Source organism: Micromys minutus (genome assembly GCF_963924665.1).
Source record: "Micromys minutus genome assembly, contig: SUPER_22_unloc_1, whole genome shotgun sequence".
NCBI classification, from domain to species: domain Eukaryota; kingdom Metazoa; phylum Chordata; class Mammalia; order Rodentia; family Muridae; genus Micromys; species Micromys minutus.
The window spans coordinates 950,287-976,330 of NW_027667990.1; the positions used below are offsets into that span (position 1 = coordinate 950,287).

Consider the following 26,044-nt stretch of genomic DNA (forward strand, 5'->3'; position numbering starts at 1 on the left):
TCATTTTTTCCTTCGTGCATAGGGAAAGCAGCAGATGTTGGAGAAGCGATTCCGTATCCACCTACGAAATTTCTTCAGTCGCCCAATCTTCTGACAGGGAGATGTTATTTCAATTTCAGAGTCTTGTGAAGTAGTCGGGAGTGTTTCGATTTCTAATACGTTGTTACACACACATGGGCCAGCCACTGCTCTTGAATGTGGGACACTGCTAGAAGCTCTGCTCTGCTTACAGGGGTAATGCAGAGCAATGGGAGGCAGGGACACACTCCTGGCCAACTTGTGTCCCGATGGTTTCAGTGGAACAGGCCCCTGCTCTCCTGAGGGCCTGATGTGGAGGAGGCCAAAGTTTGGCTCACTGGCCCTTCTCTTTAGGGGAAGAGTATGTGTTGGGGATGCGGATGGTGTAGGACAGGGATCCACAGCCTTGGCTGAAGAGGGAGATCCATGCTTATGCCCTAGGTCTACATGTGCTTTTAATGTTAGATATGCACCCATTGGTGCATCGTATTTCTTTTTGTGCAGGGAATTCAAAATCTGGATGGCATTGTATCCCATGTCACACAGCATATCAATGATTTTGAAGTCTGGGTCTATCTTGGTCGAGATGGTTATTTCGCACTTCCTCACCCATGGATGGTTTTCAATTTCTTCGATGGAAGGCCTCATCTCTGGGGGAACCGTGAGGACTTGGTGGATCAGGTTCTCCAGTTGTCCAGAGAGTAAACGTGGAACAGCATAGGTCCCTGTTAAAATATTTTTACTGATCTCTTTGATGGTCTCTCCTCTAAACGGGAAGAACCCTGCTGTAATAAAAAAGAGCAGCACGCCCAAACTCCACACATCCGCCTTCTTTCCCTCGTAGGGCTCCCTTAATATAAGCTCTGGGGCAAAATATATTCTGGCTCCACGTGGCACTTTCATTAATCTCCCAGGTCTGCATCTCCTGGCTAGGCCAAAGTCTATTATTTTGATATTACCTTTGGCATCTCTTACTATGTTATCCGGCTTGATATCTCCGTGTACAATATCTCGTTGGTGGCAGAATTTTATTCCCGAAACTATCTGTCCAAATGTTTTTTTTGCCTCCTCCTCCGACAGTTGGCCTTGGTCTCTTACTATTTCAAATAAGTTTCCTCCTGGGACATATTCCAATATAAAATGTATGTTACTTGCTGTTTCTAAGACTTGGAAAAGGCGAATGATGTAAGGATGTTGTAGTGTCTCCAATATTGCTCTTTCTGTCTGGATCCACCTGATGTTCTTCTCGCTAATCTGTACCGTTTTGATGGCAACCAGAGCCTTGGTTTTCAGGTGCCAGGCCAATTTCACAGTGCCAAATGAACCCTGGCCAAGTAAGAAACCCACATTATACTGACTTCTCAAAGTCTCTGTTTTTAAATTGCTGTCCATTAGGCTGTTCCCTGTGCTCTGGTGCACAGAGGTTGTGAGATAATACAACCTGAAAATGAAATATCTAGTCAACTCTGAATGAGTCCCACAGGTCACCCAAATCAGCTTCCTGCTCTATCTGGACAAAACTCACAGGCTAGTCCACAGTCTTATACTGAGGACATTCATTCTTCTATCACAGTGGTTCTTTGTGAGGTCAGAGCATGAACTTCACCATAGAGATAGGGTTATCCTGCAGTGTGGCTGTTTCCACTCTGAGCCACAGGGTTATTTCCACTTTCATGAAAATGAGACTATCCTCTATCTCCTTCTTCAGCAGATCAAAAGACAGATATTTACTTCTTTAGAAGTTACAGGCTGCAGAGGGCATCTGCTGCACCAGGGAAGTGTTTTAAAGCTGCAGCCAGAGAGAGAGCTTTGGTCAGCTCTGCACCCTCCAGCTTTTTAGGCTCTTGAGCCTCCAGTTAGAGGAGCAGCACCTGGGAGGTGCACTGAAGGTCCAATAAGAGAGCCCTTGTTTAGTCCTCTTCAGGATATTTATTGATTAATTTATTTATTCCTATCACTTTCCAAAATAAAGACAGTTTATGATGAGTGCTTGGACAGTTCAGAAGCCTCCCTCTGCAAATAAGGAGGCCCAATCAAAGTGCAATGATCAAACAGGAAGGAAGCACTGGGACTCAGAGCAGGAAGGGCCCTGGGCTCCCCAGTGGGAACCGTTTCTTCTTGCCTCTACTACTTTACTAAAACTCTTCTTCTTGCCTTTGTTCTGGGATCTGTTTCTTTTGTTGCAACCTCCCATTCTTCCTCTGAACTTTGTCTGAAGTTCCTCCTCCTCTTCACTGTTCCTGCCTGTGTTTCTGATAGTTCCTGCATCCACAATGCTGTCCCCTGAAAGCACCATGGCTGCCATCCTGCTTACCTCTGCCATCTAGATAGTCTTCCAGAGTTCCTTCCCAATGGTGGGTTCCTGGTCCCTGGATCAGGCAGGGCAGGGGCGCACTTTCTGTGTGCTCTCTGCAGAGATTTCTCTGACCCCTGGCTAGTCGGAACCCCTTCTCCTCAGGCTTGTATCTCTGGGTCTCCGCTGGTCCTCGTCAAGACTCCACATTCTTTGATGAACAGCTCTGAACCACCATGTCTACCTTAGGCAGTACCAGTGGTTGCCACCAAGACTCGAAAATTGCCATTGAAACACCCTTCAGTGTGATTTCCTTTGGCTTCTTTGTAATGTAGCCATGTACAGACTGGACATCGTGCTTTATGAATGTGTTAGGCAACAGCTCCTTGACCTCCTCCTTTTTATCAGAGAAGATGGGTGTGTGCCATAGATGACCACTGTGCACTCAGATCACATCCCCAATCCCCACTGCCCTCTCTGTCCTGTGACACTTAATCTCCAGGTGTCCACAGTTATGGCTGCTTCCTGAGTCTTCATCCCTATCAGGTCCAGCTGTTTGTGTGCACATTTTGTGTATTTCTTCAAAACATTAAAATCCCATGAGGTCAAGTTTCAGAGAAAAGGCAGTGTTTGGGGGTTGTCTTCAAAAGCTTTCTTATTTGCCACACATAAAATTTCGTCCACTTGATTAGCAAAACCCATATCCAAATAGTATTACCACAACCTGGGGTTCCGAACAGAAATCACCCCCACTATGCACTCCTTCAAAATGACCACCTTAGGTAGTTCCAACCGAAGAACAAATTACTGATAGCTTTTTGCTGATGTCACTGTAGTCTCTGGTCATTTGATTTGCTAGTTCTCTTCTAGGTCCAGGAATAGAAGTTTTTTTTTTTTTGTAAGTTGCTTTTCTATACTATCATATCATTGGCAAATAGTGATACCCTGACTACTTATTTGACAAGTTGTATCCCCTTGATTCCATTTTGTTGTCTTATTGCTCTAGGTAGAAGATTGAGGCCTTTTTGGATAGATACAGGAGAGTGGGTCTTGTTGACTTCTCATTCATCTTATTGGGATTGCTTCATGTATCTCTCCATGTTATTTGATCTTGCCTGTTGCTTTGCTCTATGTTGCTTTTATTATGTTTCAGTTTGTGCTTTCAATTCTCGGTCTTTCTAGTACTTTTAACATGAATGCCTGCAGTATTTTGTCAAATGCATTTTCAGCATCTAGGGAGAGAACCATGTAATTTTTTTCCTTTGGTTCATGTATGTAGTGGGATAATTTAATATATTTTCATATATTGAATGACTCTTACATCCCTAGGATTAGGGCTAATTGATCGATTATGGTAAATGGTGCTTGAGATGTTTTCTTGGATTGAGTTTGTAAGAATAGTAACGTGTATTATTGGAACAACATTCATAATCAGAATTGGTCTGAAGTTTTCTTCCTTTGTTGGGTCTTTGTGTGGTTTAGGTATCAGAGTAATCATGCTTTCATAGAATGAATTAGGTATTGTTCCTTCTAATTCTACTTTAAGGAATGATTCTATTTTCTGGAATTCTTTTTTATGGAACACATGGAGTGTTGATGTTAGGTCTTTCTTGTAGGACTGGTAGAATTCTGCTCTAAAGCCATCTCTGTTGGGCTTTTTGAGTTGGGATGTTTTTAATACCTTCTTCTATTCCTTAGGGGATATGGGACTGTTTATATAGCTTATCTGCTCTTGGTTTAACTTTGGAACTTGCAGTCGTGAAAATAATATATTTCATCTAGATTTTCCAATTTTGTTTAGTAGAGACTTTTGTTGTAGGATCTGATGATGTATTTGAATTTTCTGGGTTTCTTGTGTTACTCTTTTCATTTCTGATTTTGTTAATTTGGATACCTTCTTTGGGTCCTTAAGTTAGGCTAGGGATTTATCTCTCTTGTTGTTCTCAAAGAAACAGATTTTGGTTTTGTTGATTCTTTGTTTCATTCTCTTTGTTGCTATTTGGTTGGTTCTGGCCCTGTGTTTGACTATTTCCTGGCATCTACTACTCTTGTGTGTGTTAGCTTCCTTTTGTTCAAGAGTTTTCAGATGTGCTGTTAAATTGCTAGCTTAAGATCTCTCTGATTTCTTTACCAAGGTACATAGTTCTATTAATTTTCCTCTTAGCCCTGTTTTCATTATGTCCCATAAGTGTAGGTATGCCGGGTCATCAGTTTCATTAAATTTCAGTAAGTCTATAATTTCTTTCATTATTTTTTCTCTGGCCAATTTACCACAGAGTAGAGAGTTGTTCCGTTTCCATAGATATGTGGGTTTTTCTGGTATTTTCATTATTGTTGATATCTAGTATTTGTCAGTGGTGATCTCATAGGATGCACTGGACTGTTTCAATAAACTTGTATTGTTTGAGGCTTGTTTTGTGACCAATCATATGGTCAATTTTTAAACAGAAACCATGGCCAGATAAGAGGGAGATATTTCTTTTGGTTTTAGGTTGAAATGTTCTGTAGACACTTGTTAAATCTATTCGGTTCATGACCTCTCTTAGTTTCATGGTATCTCTGTTTAATTTCTGTATCAAAGTCCTGGACATTAATGAGAGTGAGGTATTTAAGTCTCCCAGTATTATTGTGTGAGATTCAATGTGTGTTTTGACCTTCAGTAAAGTTTCTTTTATGAGTGTGGAATACTTTGTTTTGGGGCATCAATGTTCAGGGAGTGTTTTTTTCTTTCTTTTTTTCTCTCTTTTTTTTTAATGTCTCTCTCCAGCCTCCCATGCTAAAGATGTACAAAGTATGTAGTCAGAGCCTAAATAGTTATTTTTGTGAAGAAGTTCCTGACACAACTCTCTCCACAGTATAGTGCTGTTCATCAATAGATTCTCTTGAAGCAGGGTAGGACCATCTAGAGAAAGGGCTCCTGGAAAGATCATTTCTGTTAGTGGAGATGATCTTATTTTGGTTTCCAGATCTCCTGTCCCAGGATTAATCATCACTGGTCATTCCAGCTTTAGGATGACCTACTGCCCTCCACTGGTTTTCATTCTTGCCTGCACTTTCATGAATAACTTAAAAAAGAGTCATAGACACAGCCAGAGAGAGTCAGAAAGAGAACGAGAGGGAGAACTAAATATAATGTTTTGGAAACAAAGGAATAGACATTTAGTGTAAAGTTCTGTAAATAAGCACTTTATATATTTTTAATTTTATGCCAATCTGTGTGGCATGGTGAGAAATCACACTGTCCCATGAGATTCTATGGAGCAAACTAGGTGAAAGACCCTCATCTAGAGGACCTTTACCTGAGGAGGCCCCAGGACCCAAGAACCAGCTGAGACCACTGGATGCAAGTCACAAAAGGGTTTATTGCTCCCACACAGGTGTCCGTGGGTGACAGCCTATTTGGAGGACTGGCACGCCGGACAAAGGGACAGTTTTCTTTTCATAGGGCTTGTGGGGCAGATGTGAGGGACAGAAGCAGAAGCATAGTTACAGGGTTCTAATTGGTTAGTTTAAGTGTGGTCAAGGAGTGAGTCTAAGGACACGGTTCCAAAGACACTGCTCCTGGTGTCAGCTGGGGCTGCAGTTTTTCTGAGAATAGCTGCTTTGTGCTTCTCTGAGAGCAGTTGCCTTATAGGGCTTATTTGGGGGCTTTCTGTTCTCTGTCTGTTGCAAGCTGGCTGCCCATCAGTATCTTGTTTGGCCACCTGGGTCCATGACCTGGCCCGCCCTGTGTGCACAGCCTTGAAGAAATGGCGTTATTGTTGCTAAGCGGGGGTCTTTCATAGGGGCTACATTTCATCCACTGAACAAGCATTTGTCCATGCAGGAAGAATATATTTAATCAAAATGGACAAAGATAACCGATAAGTTAATCTTGAATTTCAATTTATTCCTATAAGATGATATGTGTGTGCTAGCAAGACAATGCAGTTGAAAGACAGGATGCTCTTTCACAGGACTCACATGGTGGTTCCAGGCCCTACATTGTGGCTAACAACATCTTTAATCTCCAGGTCCAGTGGATGAACACATTCCTCTATTGTCCTCACATACCAAGGGCTGGAATGGCCTGCCGTCATGTAGGCAAGGAAAACACTCATTGATGCCAAGTGAAAATTAAAAAAAAAAATTAAAAAGTAAAGAAAAAACATAAGTTCCTGCCTTAATGGGCAGGAATAAAAGAAACATTGACTACTAGAAAGCAAACAGGTTAAGAGGAGGACATGTCAGTCCTATGGCTTTTTCCTGGGTACTCCCCTTCTTGTCCACATTACCTCTCACCTACAGAAAAATCTAACAAAGATCAATTAGTGCTTGTAGAACTCTTGACCTCAAGACCTGCTTTAGTGCCAGTCCTGACTTCCTTTGGTGATGAACAGTGATATGGAAGTGTAAGCTGAATAAACCCCCTTCCTCCCCAACTTGCTTCTTGGTCATGATGTTTGTGCAGGTGATAAACCCTGACTAAGACAATATGTTCAAAGGAGCCAATCATAGGTCTTCCACAAGAGCAATGAAAGGTCTTAACCACATAGTCATTTCCCCAACCCTGTTTTCTTTCTTTTTTTTTCTTTGAAAATATATGCACATGTATATATGGTGAGTTTATTCCTTCTGTATCTGACTCTCTTCTTTATTATGAACATATTTTCTGTTCTTTTACAACTTTATTTTACAAATCAAAGACAAATGTACAGATTTTAAGCATTTATGCATAAAAGTATGAGAATACATTTTTGTCAGTACTTGATTCTTTTTAAAGATTTGATAGGATGCATTACAATCTTAGTAGTTACAATGAGCATAAAGTACCTGTAAAACCAGATGTCACCCGGAAATAGTCAAAGTTTTCTCGGTGTGTAAAGATTAAGCATAAAGGTTTTTCCTCTTCTTTTTTTTCCTTGAATTTCATATAGTCTGTGAGTTATTTTTGGGGTGTTCAGAGCTTTCTGGGGTTAGTATCAAATTATCAGTGACTGCCTATTATGTTACTTCTTTTGTGACTGGGTTACCTCATTCAGGATGATGTTCTCTAGATGCATCCATTTTCTTAAGAATTTCACATTTTCAAACCATTGGTCCCGATTTTCTTCATAGACAATTTTATTGAATATTTTATGTCTTTACAGTACAACTGTTATCCCCTTTCCCTGTTCTCTTATTCTGTCCCCTGGAGGCTCATTTTAACCCCCTTGCATGCTTCTGTAAAAGTTCTCCCACTCCCAATCACACAATCCCACCTCAACCACCTGGAATTTTCCCACACTGGCGAAAAGGTGCCTTCACAGACAGGACCATGTGCTTCTTCTATTGGTGCCAGTCAATGCCATCTTATGCTAAATATGTCACTTGATCCATGGATCCCTCCATGTGTACTCATTGGTTAGTTGTTTGGTACATGGGAGCTCTGGGGGTGGGTGTAGTTAGTTGATACTGTTGTTTTTTTTTTATGGGGCTGTAAATCTCTTCAGCTACTTCAGTCCTTACTCTAACCTTTATCTAATTCCTCTATTGGGTCTCCTTGTACAATTCAATGATTAACTGCAATCATCCTTATCCCTGGAGACATACCTATCAGGCTTCTATCATCAAGCATGTCTTGACTTCAACAATGGTGACTGATTTTGGTGGCTGCATATGGGATAGATCTCGAGATGTAGCAGTCTCAGTGTGACCTTTCCTTCAGGCCTTGCTCCCCTTTTGGTCAATGTCACTCCTCCTGTGAGTATTTCTTCTCTCTTCTGAAAGGGACTGATGGATCCACATTTTGGTCTTTCTTCTTCTCGAGCTTCATATGGTATGGGAATTGTTTCTTGGGTATCCCAAGCTTTTGAACTAATATTTATTTATTGGTGAGTATATACCATGGATGTTCATTTGTGAATGGGGTACCTCACTCAGGATGATGTTTTCTAGTTCCATCCATTTTCCTAATAATTTCAAGTAGTCATAGTTTTTAAGAGCTGAGTAGTATTCCATTGTGCAAATGCACCATATCTTCTGTCTTTATTCCTGTTGAATAACATCTGGGTTCTTTCCACCTTCTGGTTATTATAAATAAGGCTTCTGTGAATGTAGTGGAGCTCATAATCTTGTTAAACGTTTCTGCATCTTTTGGGTATATTTCTAGGAGTGGTATAGTTGGATCCTCATGTAGTACTATGGCCAATTTTCTGAGGAACCACCAGAGGGATTTCCAGGGTGCTTGTAGCAGCTTCAAATTTCACCAGCAATTATGGAGTTTTCATCTTTCTCCACATCATTGCTAGCATCTACTGTCACCTGATTTTTTTTTCATCTTAATTATTCTGACTGTAGTGAAGTGGAATCTCAGTGTTGTTTTCATTTGCATTTCCCTGATGACTAGGAATGTTGAATCATCCTTAGGTGCTTCTCAGCCATTTTATATTCCTCAGTTGAGAATTTTTTGTTTACCTCTGCATCCCATTTCTACTAGGATTATTTTGTTCCCTGAAGTCTAATTTCTTGAGTTCTTTGTATATATTAGATATTAGCCTTGATTGGGTGAAGGATTGGTAAAGACCCTTTCCCAATCTGTTGATTGCTGTTTTGTTTTATTGACATTCTTTGCCTTACAGAAGTGATGCAATTTTATGAGGTCCAATTTCTTAATTCTTGATTTTATAGGATAAGCCATTGGTATTCAGTTAATGGAATCCTCCCCCATTTTCATATGTTTCAGGGTCTTGCCCACTTTCTTTTTATCAGTTTTAGTGTATCTTCTTTATGTGGAAGTCTTCTACCCACTTGAAATTGAAATTTGGATGAGGACAGTTGCATTCTTCTACACGCTGACCTTCAGTTCAAACAGCACCATTTATTGAAAATGCTTTCCTTTGGATGATTTTAACTCCTTTGTCTAAAATCCACTGACTATATGTATGTGGATTCATTTCTGGTACTTCAACACTATTCCACGGATCTTCTTGCCTGTTTGTGTATCAAGACCATGCACTTTTTATTATGTGGATCCTTTCAGTCCATGAGCATGGAAGATCTTTTAATCTTCCGAGATCTTTGTCAATTTTTTTCTTCAGACACTTGAAGTTCTTGTCATACAGATCTTTCCTTGCTTGGTTAGAGCCACAACAAGGTACTTTATACTAATAGGGACAAATGTACAGGGCAAGTTTCTGATTTCCTCTTCCCACTCATGTGTTGGAGCTCTTCCTAGCTTATTTCTTTTCTGAGCTATAGTAAACAGTGCAGCAATGAGCCTATATGACTGAGTATCCCTGCTTCATATTGATGTATCAACCAGCAGTCCCATTTTACTTGTTCTGAGGAAGTTTCCTCTTTTACACGGGAGTCACTGATGATTGTGAGTCACTACTTGTGTGCTGATACTGCAACCCAGGTCGTTGGCATGAGCAGACAGTATTTTTCACTCTTTAGGTGTCTCTTAAATTCTTACAATGTAGGGTTCATGGATGGCCTGATGCATGACTTGGATCTTTAGTCAACATTTGGTTAGGAGATAAACTCAGGTATTTTGCAAGAACAATGATAGCTCTTAAAAACTTAACCATTTCTTTTGCCCACAAATGTTCAGAAAAGGTTTTGCACATGAATATTGTGGAGTATATTTCTTTTTTACCTCACTCACCTCCCTTTGTCACCCACTTCCCATCACATTGGTTCCATTGTCTCCATATTACACAAGATTACATCAACTTTATGTATGTATGATGACTTAATATGTTCATATAGAATTCAGGACTGTGGCTAGTTTGATATACTTATGTGATTTTCCATGACTGCTTCCATTGTCCAGATAATGACTTCTGCTAATCCCATCTTGTATGTGTACTATATTTCATTTGTCCACAGCTCTGGAGATGGGTGTCTGGTTTCAATTGTTTGGTGTCATACTTCCTAGTGTAGTGCGCAATGATGTGCAATACCTACCTCTGTGCTATGTTGGCATCCATTATATACCATAGAGTAGTACAGCTAGGTCATATTGACAATCTGTGTGTTCTGAGAAACCTGCATCCTGATTCACACAGTCACTAGACCAGCTCACATTACCATTACCAGTGTCTAAGGCCCTGTTGTCTACCACATTACCAGCATTCATTCTTCTGTTTTCTTAGTAAACAATAATTTGTTTAATATTTAAAAGTTCAAAGGGCTTGTCTCAAACATATTCATCTCCCCTTCTTCCAAGTGTTACCAAAAATGCATTGGCATTACTACCCAACATCCTCTGTTTTGTGACATAACCGGAGGGGGTTCTTGAATTCCAGTCCCAGCATGACAAATATGTTTCTGGTGGGCTGTGCCTTTACTAATTTCTCCTCTCTTGTTAAATCCTTACATTCCATTCTTTAGTTTAGCAACCAATTCCATTAGCTTATTTCACTCTGTCTTCTTTCTGAGGCTCCTACCCAGGTCCAGTTATCATAGAATTGAACTTCAGCAATCAGAATCCGCTTTTAACTCACCTATTTGCCATGCCCAGTAACAACAATCCAGTGTATTCTACCCACTGTAACCTTTTCCTGTTTAAAATCTGAGATATTGATTATTTGCTGCTGTGCCTGAGTGAGTCAGAAATTAGCCACTTTAAATCAACAGTGAAAAACATGTGTGTGTAAGTGTGCATTTGTGGTCTCAGTTTAATCCTGTACCTGTAGTGAGCATTCTCTATTCCTCCTGTGTATTGTTCCCTTCAAAACATTCCCTGTGAATATGCAAAACATAAATCTACCCACTGCATATAGGAAACAAAGAACATAGTATAGATACCACAAAGCCTAGCTTTGTGATGCAATGACAATTATTCCCAGGGATATGGAGTGGAAGGTGACTCAATGGAAGAGAGAATCAAAGACAGAATCATCATCAAAGCTAGTCCCAGAATGGGTTACAAGCTTACTAAAGCTGGGAACTTGGAGCACACTTCACAGTCTGAGAGTAGCTTAATAGGTAGATGAGTACCTGTTACAAGTAGCAGTTTGTTTAAACTTTTTCCAGGCAGCATGGCAAGAGGTGGTCTGGTTTCAGTTGTCTTTGTTCCTTGGTTTGTGTGAGAGAGACTCTGAGGGCTTTGGGTTGATTACATCCTGAAAAGAAGAGATCTAAAGAATCTGGTCAGTTTCAGGAACTTCCTGGAGCTATTTTGCAGGTTAATTCACTGAACCTGAGATTGGGGAACGTGGGCGTGAATTAACCTTCCAGGTTAATTCACTGCAGAAAAGAATGTTTCAATCTCTCAGGCAAAGTATACAGAAGACACATACCTGATACCACTCAACTCTGACAAGTTGTTTGGTCTTCCTCTTCAGCACCCTTTCCTATACTTCTCCTCTTCATATTCATATTCTTCCTCTCCCTCACCTTCCTGTTAGTTCCTCCTCATGCTCCTTTCCTCATTCCTTACCTCCTCATCATGTTTCTTCTTGTCTTTCTCTCAGGTCCATATTTTATTACCCAATAAACCTAAGTCATGAAGTCTGGGTTGGGGATCATTGCCCTCTCAGGGATTGCATCAAAGAAAAGACTTTCCCTTCCCTATCCCCTGTCAAGTGCGAGCCATTTCTCGCCTTGTAATTGGATTTTTTGTCCAAGTCCTCAGTTCCCTATTCATGAGATTCTTCCTGGTGAGCTTGCTTAGCTCTCATGCATGCTGTAACCATCACTGTGTGTTTCTATTTCCAACAACTTGGTGGTGTCGGTGTCCTTGATGTTAACTACAACTGTGGCATTTACAGTCTTTCTAGCTCTCATCCCAAAGATCTCTGAGCTTTATCCTGGTTGACATTATAATATTTTGGTGTATGTCTCTCTCTCTTTGTGTGTGTGTGTGTTTGTGTGTGTGTGTGTGTGTGTTTGTGTGTTTGCATGTGTGTGAGTGTGTGAGTGAGTGAGTGAGTAAATGTCCCTCCACATGGCACAATCATCCTATCTTCCATTTTTCCCTGGTTCATTTTTCACCCTCGCCCACGTTCCCCAATCTCAGGTTCAGTATTTTTCTGTGGAAGCTGTAGTATGTCACCATTTGCTCCACACATTTTTGCCTGCACATTTTCATTATGATGCCTGTTTGGCATTGTATGCTATGTCAGCTACTCTGTCAACACTGGAATTTCAATGGGACTCTTCTCTGGTATCTTGTTGTCATGGAGATTATCTATATTATATAAATCCTGGAGTTCTGGACGTGTAGAATTGGCCACTTCTTGTACTACAGTAGTTCACCAATGATCTAGATATTGGTGTGGGACAATTCAAATGCCTGGATCTGTGCATGAGAATTATCTGAGTTTGTCATGTTGTGAGCTCTAGCCTCCTTCAATGGCAGTGCCTATGCATTATTCCTTGCAAAGAGGGAGAGCTCTACCCTACTGCCTAGGTGAGGTGCCAGTCCCAGTGTTTCAAGTATTGCAGTTAAGGAGGACATGGATGTTCCTTGACAGTGACCACAGGGCCATCTCTCCTGCCTGCCATAGATGTCAGTGGATGAATGAGCAGAGAGGGGTCTTTCCCTCATCTTTACTATTGCATAGTATACAAGAAGCAAGACCCTTGGGGGCTGCTCATACACAATCTTTATGTACAGGGCTAGCTCTGATGAACTTCCCGAGCACGATCCGGGGCCTGAACTCCCCAGTGATCTAGTAAGTGAGTGGCAGGAGCAGCTCTCTTGCTCTAGTCACACCAGAACCAAGTCTTGTCCTTGCCATAGGTGGTGAGGTACAAGGGCTGAGCAGGGAGTCTATTTCTTTTCCACAGCACTGGATTGGCAACAGGTGGCAGCGCCACCTCTCCCACACTTTCTCTGACTGAGGGCACACACTCTCCCCAACTGTGAATATGGTTTATCATTGGAGCTCTTGCAGATGGCTATAAAGAATGCCACAAGGCACTCTTGTGCAGTACCTGACAAGCCCCACGGGGCGTTTTCCTGGACAGCATGCATATGATGATTCTTTTTAGCAGGAAAATCTCCAGACCTTGTTTGAAACAGATTGTCCTTGTTTTGCAGTCAGATACCCCACTGATTATTTTGAACCTTATGACTAGGCTAAACCAGCTATACTAACCAGTTTTTCTCTTTTGAAGAGTAGCTTTCTTGTGCAAGACCACTCATACTTGCCCAGAACACAGCTAACTAAAACTTGCCCTTCTTCTCAGGGATCTTACTAACTTTGGATAGTCATGTCGCTCAGGAAAAAACAAAACTTGTACCTGGTTTTAGCCCCACTTGGTAACACTGACATTCCTCCCTCCTGCATGGTGAGTTCTGCTTCCCAACTATTACTTTTTGGTATTTGTCTTGTTTTAAACCAGAGAGTGAAGCCGCAAAAAAAGAGTGTATTTTCACCATTCCCCAGGCTTCTTTAACCTGGCTTTATGCCCAACACTTACCAGGATTATGAGGCCCCGGAAAATGTTTGTCCAGCTCAAAATAAAATTTTTCGGGGGCTCAAAATGTTGCTTTTATTGTGAGGTTGGCCTCAGATCTTGGGAATGAATCTTCAAAGGTTTAAACAGTTTGAGCATCTAAGTAGGTCCTGAAAACTGGAGATTGTTCAAAAGGTTTAAAACAACCATGAGTGTGAAAGAGAAAAGCAAAGAAATAATAAAATAGACCTCAGATTAAGAAGCCATAGATACCAGGCAATAAATAGGACAGATGGATGACTGGTCCTATGACACTGACACTACAGAGGGTGTAATTGCTTGTTGAGTGGGCCTTTCTCTGTAGCAACAGCGATGGATTTACAATGCTCAAATAATCAGGCACTTTTTTTGGAATAGCAGCATATCTAGTACTGTTAACTTTGGCCTAGCCAGCCTGCTGCCAGACATTAACTTGACAGAGCCTCTTTGTGAGGACAGAGGAATTGTGGCCATCAAATTCCCTCAGCCTAGATGGGGAGATATAAGGCAGTGTCTTTGTGATGCTGCACTTGGTGCAGACAAGTTATCTAGCTCTGAAGCATCCTGGGGGAAAGATACATTCTACCTTCTTCCCCAGGGCATGTCACTTAAGTTCTAGCTGCTCGACCTTGTAGCTCAGCTCATCCAGATGGGAATAGCAGTTTGTTTTCAGCTTGTAGTGGAGCCATGGGACCTCTTAGTGAATATCTCTTTAGCTGCTGCAGGTGGAAAAGACAAGCCCCATTATTTGAACATCATGCAACATGAGACCTGGAAGGATGGAGTGCTTCTTCTCCTAGGTATATGTGCACAAGACTGGCAGGCTGACATGTTTGTCAAGGAGAAGTTCTGTGGGCCTCTGAATATTGACGTGGACACTGCTACTGGTAGCTTTCGCTATGGTTCCTCCCCTTGTTGACTTGGCATGGAAAGAATTCTCACAGGTCCTCTATCTACCAAATGTCACTCACTGACCAGGGGATTCTCTATAGCTTCCCAAATAATGCTTAATATTAAGGCTTTGCCAAAAATGTCTGAGGTTTAAAACCTAGTTATTAGAATTCTTTTACTGGGATACCAGACTTTTACCACAGATATTCTAACTCCCAAGACAGGAAGTCACGTAGAGTAGGTACTGATAAGATATTTCAAGTATGAAATGGATGTGAGGCTGGAACCTGAGATTACCTGTGTCTGTCAGTTTGTGAACAGTTGTATGACTCACTGTTTTGGCTCAGAACTCTTTATGTGGTTTATCCCAAATAATGCTTCACTTGTTCAGAAAAACATCTGAGAGGGGTCTTGGCTCTAATCTGTGTTTGAACAGAAAATGAGTGAAAGGATCACATTCTCTGATGATGAACTGGACTATAGGTTTTCTATCCTCTTGTCTGCTGGGCCTGGGGAAACTGGGTTTGGCATCTAATGCGTGGTATAAGGTCAGTAACCATATGGAATGTTTGGGTGGATTATTTAAAATCTCTCTTGATATGTCTCTGTATAGAGAGAAATAGGAAATTATTGCTTACTCTCCTGATCTTAGCATGGTTGGATCTCGGAGCTCAAACAACTCTACCAAGTAGTACATCAATATCAATATCCAGAGTGCCATAAAACCTCTAGATCGATGGAACACGGTTTAGTGGGTAGGGATGTATTTTCAGGAAGTAAGAGGATGACTCATACCCATGATTCTCACAATCATGTCTGGCTTGGGTTCCAATTTCTGTCTGGCTTCAAAAGGCTGTACCAAAAGGGAGCTTTGTGCCTTTTCTGAGAATAGACCCACCTGCCTTGTCTGGAGCCATTTTGTCTGCTTTTGTGAAAGTTTCCCTATAAGGCAGAGTCAAGTCAGGCCAGTTTTATACTGGCAGATTTCCTAGTTTACTGAGGCATGGAAAGATAAGAGGGGATACACTTGAAGCTTATGTCCAGGAAATCAATTTTTTAATCTTGGAGGACAGAACAGGGAGAATAAAAAGGCCACCAGATGCTTAGAGATGTTGAATATATGTCCGCCATTTTCTCTGCTTGCTTGGGACTTCATTTCCCATGATACTGTTAAGTTTATTTAGTCTCTGGGAGCACTGGGTCATCTGGTCAGCTGATGTTGTTCTTCCTTCCATTGCAATCCCCTTTCCTGCTCTAGTCCTACTGATAGCTCCCCCACCGGTGTCCCTGATTTCAGTCTGAAGGTTAGCTTCAAGCATCTACATCTAAATTGCTTTCCAGACCTTCCAATGAACAGCCCAACTAGTCACTGTCAGAAAACACCTCTAGTTAAAGGCAACAGCATCACGTTAATGTCTGCAGACAGGATGGATTCACAGGTATGAAAGACCCTGGATGGCCCTTCCTATATAGTTTCTGCTCCATTTTTTGTCCTACTCTTCCTTTGGATAGGAATATTTCTGGGTTAAAATATTTGAGATGGGTGGCCCATCCCTTGATTGGGGGCCATGCCTATCTACTGCAGGAGTTCTCTAAAGGTCCTATCTCCATCATCTCTGCACATTTCGGCTAAAATCCTTCCCACTGAGTCCTAGGAGCCTCTCATTTTCCTGTTGTCTGAGGCCCTCCAGTGGCTATTTCCAATTCCTCAACACTCCCCCTCCCTAGCTACATATTATTTGATGTTCTGATGTTCTACACCTTTCTCCCATCTCCTCCAGGACCTCATTCTAACCCCTCATATCCTTTGCCTCCTCTCTTTCCAAGGTCCTCCTCTCCCTTCACCTCCTGTGATAATCCTATTACTCTCAATGCAGGACTGAAACATCCAAGGGAACACACAAGGTGAACTGCAGGACAACATCCTCACAGGGATCCACAAAGTTCAATGTCCCATCTCTTATGAACTAAAATCCCTCATGTACTGACTTTTAACAGCTGCCCCAGAGATGGCACCTGCTAAAAGATATTCAGAAACACCATCATTCACCAAATATGAATGAGAAAAATTCACAGACTATTTCAAGTGAGACTTCTACAGGCCATACCATATTGGCCTTCTATGTCCTATGAATTTGGTATGACAACTATATATTCTGTGCCTCTATTTAGAAGTGAGAGGATATAGGCCTGGCGATATTGCACTGTGAGTGACCTTGTTGCTGAGAGGGCTGGGCAGAGCTCACAAAGGACTTGCCGTGCAGCCCACAGTAGGGCCATACCCCTGACAGTAGATACTGGAAAGGATGATAGTGAAAGAGTAACACTCTTCGACTGTTGGTGGGGGTTGTAAGCTGAAACAACCTGTCTGGAAATCAGTCTGTTGGTTCCTCAGAAAATTGGACATAGTCCTACCTGAAGACCCAGTTATTCCACTACTGGTCATATATCCCAGAGACGCTCCAACATACAGTCAGGACACATGCTCCACCATGTTCATAGCAGCCTGTTTATAATAGCCAGAAGGTAGAAAGTACCCAGATGTCCTGCACTAGATGAATGGATAAAAAGTTGTGGTATATTTACACAATGGAGTACCACTCAGCTATTAGAAACAATGTCTTCACGAAACTCCTAGGAAAATGGATTCATCTAGAGAATATTATCCTGAGGTAACCCAGTTCAAAAAAGAACAGACATTACATGCAGTCACTAATAATTAGATACTAGCCCAGAAAGTTCTGAATACCCCAGAAACAAGTCACAGACCATATGAATCTCAACAAACAAACAAAAAAGAAAAAAAAAAAAAAAAAAAAAAACAACCATAGGCCATAATTGAAATCCTCATTCCTTCTTAGGAAAAAAAATTGGTGTAAAGCACCCTTTAAGATGCAGTATACCAGGACCTTAAAACATTAATAATTCAAGAGCTAAAAGTTTAGCCTTGTAACAATTTTTGTATTAAGAATCATTATGTTTAATCTATATACAGCTAGAAAACTCTGCTGCTCCCATGTTCTGTTCTGTTCTACATGTGTTTAATGCTTATGGTAACTAATAAGATTTGAATGCATACTATCAAACTTCTAAAAGAATTAAATACTGACAAAAAAGTATTCATATTAGTTATGTCAAAATGCTTTTAAAATCTGTATATTTATCTCTGATTTAAAATAAATTTTTTATTAAAATAATAAAAATACAAAAAAGAATAATAAGGAAGTGCATCTTGAGGAAGAGCTATGTACCTTGTGTTGGTTTCATAGGTTCAAAAACCCAAACCATTCCTGTCCTGCCCAGGTTCTTCTTCCCACCAATACACACACACAAACACACACACATACACATGCACACACACATGCACACTCACACATACACAGACACACACACACACACACACACACACACACACACACACTACAGTGCCTGGTGATCAACCTCAAGGAACTCCTAGGAGTTGTATATATGACAGAAAACCCCTCATTTTGTTGAGAAGCCATGGAGAATCCAGGAAGTTAAACAAGGTAACAGAGGCTTCTTAACGCAGTGTTTCTTCTGCATTGCACCTATTTAAAACTTTTTCAGGTTCCTGAGAGTAAATATTTCATTGTCATGTTTAATTAAGAAAATCCATGAGAATGGCGTCTTGATTATTTGAATAATACTTTAATTATATCAATAAAATTGACATAATTTCATAACAACACAAGTCTAAAGAATAAAGCTAATTACTTTTGAACCCACCTATGCAAATACACAAATAGAAAGTTCCTCCTTGTTTCACTTGAAGATAGGAATTTGTAGCACTTTCTTTTACATTTTTTAATTTAGCATATACAGTACAAGATGAACCAATTCTTATTAGTACATGTGAATCAACCACATACTTTTCAGTTTTTATAATATTTCCCATGCATGGAGATGCCATTGCTTACTCATCCATTCTACCAGTCATGAACAGACATGGTTTAAAACAGTGCTACAAGAGAAGCCTTCACCTCAGTCACCCATTCTTTATGACATCATGGAACATGCCAGATAATGAGATTCCTAGAGAAAAATAGATGGATCATGAGATACAAGCATTTCCCAGGAGGCCATGGGCTCAAATTTTACTTGGTGCTTAAAAATTTCTTGGTAGGTTCTCATGCCAAATGTGTCCTTACCAAATTGGATACCAGAGAAAATATTTTCTTTATTAAATGATGCCACATGCCCAAAAACAGATGGATATTGAAAATCATGACAGAACTGCCATAGCTTGTGTTCAAAGAAAAATATTTGCATGCTGCCCATAGTCCTAACCCAAAACATAAGCCCAGAGTCTACAACAGTATGTGTGAGCTCCCATGAGCATAACACTGCTTTGATAAAAAGTTCCAGAACTATACAGAAAATTTCTATGAGGTGGAAATGTTCAGCTTCAGAAGAGAAACACAGAAAGAAAAGGATCACAGAGAGAAAATGTTAGTCTACACTGAGAAGGAAAGAATCACAGGATGTGAAAAACAGACTCACCACCAAACGGCCAGAAATAGGCAGTGGATCTTTGCTAGGGAGAGACTACACATTACAGGGGTTGATCCAGAGCATAACTGACAGACGGCATGATACTTAAGGGTGTGGAATGATGTGCTGATGGGTCTGGTCATTTACTCAAAAGTTGTGTCACCTTATACAATGTGTAAGTCTCTTCAGGCCTCTTGTTCTACAATCTGAGGCAGGGGAATAAGCACCACTCAGGGCAGCTGAGAAAATGTGAAGGTCACATGGCTATAGAGATGGTTAACATGTGCCTTGTGTGTAGAAATTTTGATGTGATTTGAACAACGGTTCCGTGTTGCTAGTGTGAGATGCTGCTAGTGAAAGTTATCATCAGGGAAACACAAGGTCCCTTCTTGATTTTATTGTTGTCCATGGTGTGCCTAAGCTGCTCAAGTTGCCTAAATGTCAAATAGCAGAACAGAGATGCCATGAAGATGGGATGGTTTCAGTGCTGCAATGATATTGCACCTCTGGGGCTCAGTGCAGATGAGGAAGAAATGCCCATTTTCACTCATGACAGATGTTCCTCTGACAACTGAGCTAGGTTGAAATAATAGATAACCCTATGGAGAGCATCCTACACAGACTCAATTATATGTGTGTTTTAGGATGGAAGGCAGACATAAGAGCAAGATAACCTGTTTGCTGGGTCTTTCTGCCAAAGAACCTGGGAAGCTAAAATGTGTAAGAGAAAAGTTAAAATAGATTCAATAGAAAATATTACATCTAGGGACCTGACTAAAGATTAGTTCTAATTAAAACACACCTAATACAAAGAACCTGAATCTGACAGGCACTTCACAGTAAGTTGGATGTCTGTCCTACTGACTTCTCCATTGCTGTGGTAAGATCTCTTGGCAAAAGACACATGGGAGACAAAGGGTTTGTTTTAACTAACAATTCTAGGTTGAAGTCTATCATTGTGGCAAAGTTTCGGTAGCAAAGGCTTGAGACATTTGGTGAGGCCTCATCCACAACCATGAACAGATAAATGAATGTGTGTAGGCTCAGTGGCTTCTGTGATTGTTTGTGCTCAGTTCAACTTCTCCACTTACGTAGTTCATTACCCTGTGTATATAGAAAGTTGCTACCATCAGTGAGATGAATCTTCCTACAGAATTAATTTAATTATAATAATCCCCTTTAGTCATGCTTACAGGCACAACCAATGTAGTCAGTCCCTTACTGATATGATGCTCTTTTTAGGTGGTTCTGGGTTGTGTCCAATTGACAAGGCTAATTACTCACCATGATGACATTATTTTGTAGGTGAAGGATACAAAGCCTGGAGAAATAATGGGTTTTAGGCCAAGACTGCACAGGGAGCCCTCATGCTATGAATATAAACCCTCTTGCTCAGGGATTATCAACATTGTTTCCATAATACTGGTTGTGGTAGATGGAATGAGAGTGGCTTCTGTTACCTCACATGTTTGAATTCTTAATTAACTGTCAGTGGTACTATATAGGAAGGATTAGGAGGTGTGGCCTCGATTGAGACAGGATTACTCCCGGGGATTGTCTTTTTAGGTTCAGAAAGACCATGCCATTCCCAGTGACCATTGGCTGCCTCCCAATAGTTTAAGTCCTCAGCTCCTGCTCTAGCACCATCACTGTCTGATTTCCTGATCTCATGCTTCCCACCATGAGGGCCCTGGACTATAATCCTATCTCACTAGATCCCAAATAACTCTTCCTTCTGTAAGTTTCATCGGTTGTGATGTCTCCACAGCAACAGAAATGTGACTAACTATGATGCAGTATCTAGCTGCTGACATCCTGGCTACTCCCCTGTCTGCTTATTTAGTTGGTTGAACGGAATTGAGGAATCCATGCATCTTGAATTTTAATCGGGAAGGTGCTTAGAATGTACATCCAAGCATGGGATTGTGTTCCTGTCAAAGTGTTTTCATCTCCTGACCCACAGGATGGGGCCTTCCCCTATTTACCTTGCTGGAGCTGATTCTGGCTGAGACCTGGAGAAAAATTTATTAGGCCTTGAGTGTGACACGATCATCTGAAGCTTCCATGCACCATAATGATGAGCAACGCCCTCTGTCATCTGCCTCCTCTGAGGAAGAATGCAAGAACTCATAAACTTATTTTACTGGTTGCCATGGAAAATTTTTGCAGTGTCAGCAGAAATGCTCCACAATACACAAAGCTAGCAAAAAGCTCCCCCAAGTCTCTAGCTCAGAATCTCCCTCAGCCCTAGACTGAAGCACAGTATTGCAGAGCCTTTACTCTGTTATTCAAGAAACAAAACATACACTATGAGATTCTTTGCTATCAATCACCTTACTAGGGTTCAGAGGGGAAATAGATTGCAACCACCTGTCCAAGTGGAACAGGCATGGGAGTAGATGGACTGAAAATTATTTCCCCGCTGACCATCTTTGAATAGTCTCCAAAGCTCTTTGTTTCTTTACCTCTCCAACTGCTAAAGTAGTACTAATCCCTCAGAATGGGGATGATGTGTGTTCTCAACAGCATTGTATTCCATGCTTAGCAATTTGACTGTTTTTAATTATGTGTAACTGTGTGAGCACACATTATTATGAGCATGTTATAGAGGACATGTGGAGTTCACAGGATAACTCGGATGCTGGTTCATCTTCTCCTTCTACATTGTTTGACCCAGGTCTTTGTTTTCTTCTGGTGCACAAAGGCTAGTTTCTGGATATTCTTCAGAATTTACCTTTTATCCTGCCTCTCAAGCCCGAGAGTTACAGGTGTGATACCAAACCTGAACTTTTACATTAATTCTGAGGATGCAGATATAATACCTCGTCCTGGTACCATTAATCCATTTTGCCATGTTATAGTGCATCTTCAATCATGTAGAGCTATTAAAGAAATTTCGAAAAATTAAGCCTTCCAATCATCTAAAAAAATCTTGCTATGTGTAGAAAACATAACAGTTCTACCCTTGCTGACAAGCAAAGTTGAGATATATCCCAGGATTTCCTGACCTGTTGGGAGAGAGAAACCAGGCTTCATCCACAGCTTGATCAGTAGCAAACTATACATATCGAATGTGAAATACTTGCAATATCTAAACTTTACAGTAAAGAGGTTTTTCTCTAGAATAGTTTGTTATACAAAGAGCTAGCTCACTTTTTTTTTAGTCCTGCTAAGAACAGTGTATCTGGGTTCTTTTCAAATACAAGTATAATTTTCAAATACTAATACTACTACCATCTCTGGGTGTCATATTTTTAGAATGATGAAGGAGTGTACACATATCTGTTATTATGTGTAACAGATCCGTGTTCTACACTGTTCACTTGCTGTTGTATGAGGCAATCTTTCTTCCTGAATCCATCAAGGTCTTGGTACAAAGCAACAGAAATGGTTGGGTGACTAATACAAGACAGTGGATGCAAGCAGAGATGGGGATTCACAATGGAAAATGATAGGGTGGTACAGGGGTAGCCAGAAAAATGAGCCTTGACATATTGGAAAAAACCATGGGAGTCATGGATCTGACCCCCATGAGTCAGAAGTACACCGTCCAGTCTTTTATAATGCCACAGCTGTCACTGTCACACAGAGCAACCTCCTGTTGAAATTATCTTTCTTGTGCTACTTAGACTAGCATTTTGTCCTGAGACTAAAGGTAAATGGTAGATGGGGGAAACTATGGAGAGTTCTTACCTGGGGAGTTGCCAAGACGTTACTCATTCAAATATAACCACCCAAGAAGATGCTGAGGTACAGGGACTGGAGATATGGTCCAGGGCTTGGGTGTGTTGTCCTGCTATAACAGAGGCCTGAGCTCAGTTCCATGCACCCAATATGCAGGTTCACAACAGCCTGTAAACAAACTCCAGGGAATTCTCTTCCTCTGGTCTCTGCAGGAACTCATGTTCACAAGCCTACACACACATAACTAAAAATAAGGAAATCTCTTTTTAAAAATATGTGGAAGGAAAAGTAATTGACATTTCTAGAAAGCTATTTTTTACGTGGTCCTCATTTGACTGCTGACAAAGTTTCAGAATCAATAAATTGGCATGGTTCACCTCACAAGATCTTGTACAACTTACAGGACCAAAGCCGGCGATTTATGAAGTCTTCCACATTTTCTCCATATTTAAACACCCTTTGAGGTGAGAACAGTAGGAGAAAAAGGATTGGTTTTACTTGGTGTGGTGACTGTTGCAGACCCTTTTATTATTCAGATTTAATAGATGAATTAAAGTGCTAGGTGGCACTGAGCTCCGTGCATGGCAGATGAATATCATGAATGCAAACTTTTTGATGATGTATACTGAACACTGGCCACCATACACTGATGTTTCCATGGAAACCACTACAGCTCCTGCATCTAACCTCTACCTTTTCTTATTTATCGTGCAATAAAACATGAATACTTGGGCCGTAATTTGCTTGGCTTATCATCTAAACCTCTGTCCCACTCCTTCTTTCGTCATAAATGTAAGGTTCATAAAGTCATTGTCTTTAATAGCTGAGTAGTAATCCATTGTGTAAATATACCACACTTTCTGTGTCCATTCCTCTGTTGAAGGACATCTGGGTTCTTTCCAGGTTCTGGCTTTTATAAATATCACTGCTATAAACATGGGGCAGCATGTGTCCTTGTTAAATATTAGAGCTACTTTTGGGTATATGCCAAGGGGTGGTATAGCTGAGTCGTCAAAAATTACTATGTCCAGGTTTCTGAGGAACCACCGAACTGATTTCCAGAGTGGTTGTACCAGGTTACAACCCCCCAACAGTGGAGGAGTGTTCCTCTTTCTCTACATCCTCGCCAGCATCTGCTCTCATCTGAATTTTTGATCTTAGCCATTCTTACTGGTGTGAGGTAGAATCTCGGGATTGTTTTAATTTGCGTTTCCCTGATAACTAGGGATGTTGAGCATTTCTTTGGATGCTTCTCAGCCATTTGGTATTACTTCACGAAATTCCTAGGCAAATGTGATTTATCATGTGAGTGAGCTAACCCAGTCACAAAAGTACACACATGAAATGCAGACTGATAATTGAATACTAGCCCCAGAAAGCTCTGAGTATCCAAGAAACAATTTACAGACCTTATGAAGCTCAAAAAGAAGGAAGGCCAAAATGTGGAAGCCTCAGTCCTTCTTAGAAAGGAGAACAAAACACTCACAGGAAGAGATACAGGATTAAATGGAAGAGCAAAAAGGATCTTTCAGGGGCTGCCTTACTTGGGGATGCACCCCATGTGCAGCCTCCAGGCCCAATCACTGTAGCTCATGTTGGGCGATGCTTGCTGACAGAAACCAGATAGGGGTGCATTCTCAGGGTCTCTGCCAGAGTCATGCAGCTGAGTATGCTTACAGCTAACCATCAAACTGAGCACGGGGACCCCAGTGAGGTTGTTGGGGGGGGGGGATAAATGAGAGGGCTGTGCCCTCAAGGGAAGAACAAGATTGTTGACCAACCAAATTCTTCACAGCTCCAAATGGACTAGAACACCAACCACTGAGCATGCGCTGAGAGGCCCAAGGCTCCAGTTGCATATGAAGGGCACATTTTCCAAATGTAGAAGAAAGCCAAGGCACTGAGGAGGAGAGGGTGCTTGGGAGCTAGTGTGCCTTTGTGAGGACATGTAGAGGGGGGAGGGGAGCAGGGTGGGCAAAGGGGATAACATTTCAAAAGTAAATACAGAGAGTATCTGATAAATTTTTTTAATTTAAGGTTCTTTAGAATTATCTGTCCTGGCAAGAATTCTGCTTCCTTTTATCCCGAGCATTTTTATTTATTTTGAACACCAGTAGTGTTTTTTAAAGTAACTATATTTATAGGTTTAGATGTTGAAGTTAGAGGTGGAATGGTGGCACATGCCTTTTAAATCAGCATTCAAAAGACAGAAGCAGGAGGATCTCTATGAATTTGAGTTCAGCCTGGTCTACATAAAAAATTTAGGCCAGGCAGAGCTACATAGAGAAACCCACTCTCATAAAAAACAAACAAACAACCGTAGAAGACAGAAGAGCTTTGATGGAGATCTTCTTTGACCTTCTGAATGTCCCTGAGGCATAGAATATAACAAGAGACAAGGACCTGCCAAGTGTCCCCCCTGTCTGTTCTGGTTAAGCTTCTCGGTTGCCTTGTTCTCCAATCTGGATATCCTTTAACCTTGCTGTCTTAATTCACATCTCACAAATCTCTTCTGTAGAGAGTCCTGGCATAGTCGGGGCATCCCTTTTGTCGTCTTACTCCACAGCCCTCTCAGCTTACAGCAGGCTGACATTATCTTTGTATGTGTACTTGTATGTAATCAAGTCCTGCACGATCCCCACGCCAGGGTAAGAGCTTAGCTCCTTGTTGCTTCTTGTGCTTGTAGTCCTGTGACATTTGCTGACAGCAGGCTCACTGGTCTCTCAGAATCTCCTACTAAGGACCAGGGAAGTCAGGTGAGTTTCTTCGGATTATTTCTTTCTAGGATACTGAGCTTGATTATTGACACTCCCTGAGGGACATCTCACCCTCCTGGAATGGAGAAAGATCACTCTTTTGGCCACTTGAGGGCAGCAATAGCAAAGCATGCCTGCTATAGCATCTTTCCCTGGCTGGAGAGGGAAAGCCTACCCAGTGAGGTAGGAGGGGCTGGAGGGGCGGGTCTAGGTGCGGGGCCCTTTTTGCCCCAGCCAATGGGCTTTCCCGCATGGGGAACCAGGCTGCCCAGAGGAGGTGCTCTCTCACTGTGCAGAGCAGCAACAGGGCTCTGAGGTTGCAGCACTTCCTCAGATCCTGTAATTGGAGGTGCCAGTCCGAGCTACACATGGGCCACCATACCTGGATGGTCGGTAAGCCACAGCAAAGTCGACTAGGTGGGTTTTCTGGCCATAGGTAAAACTCACCCCGAATCCGAGCGGCTGGTTCGTTCTCCCACAT

The 26,044-nt window shown here is 41.4% G+C and overlaps 1 protein-coding gene across 1 annotated transcript; it reads right to left on the minus strand.

The window, feature by feature from the left end:
- LOC308435372 (putative sperm motility kinase W) lies at window positions 1–26,044 on the minus strand (the record flags this gene model as incomplete). The annotated part of the gene is made up of 2 exons (XM_080942634.1): window positions 1–1,344; window positions 25,946–26,044. The coding sequence occupies 2 exons, from the start codon at window positions 26,042–26,044 to the stop codon at window positions 1–3; spliced, it is 1,443 nt and encodes a 480-aa protein (XP_080798760.1).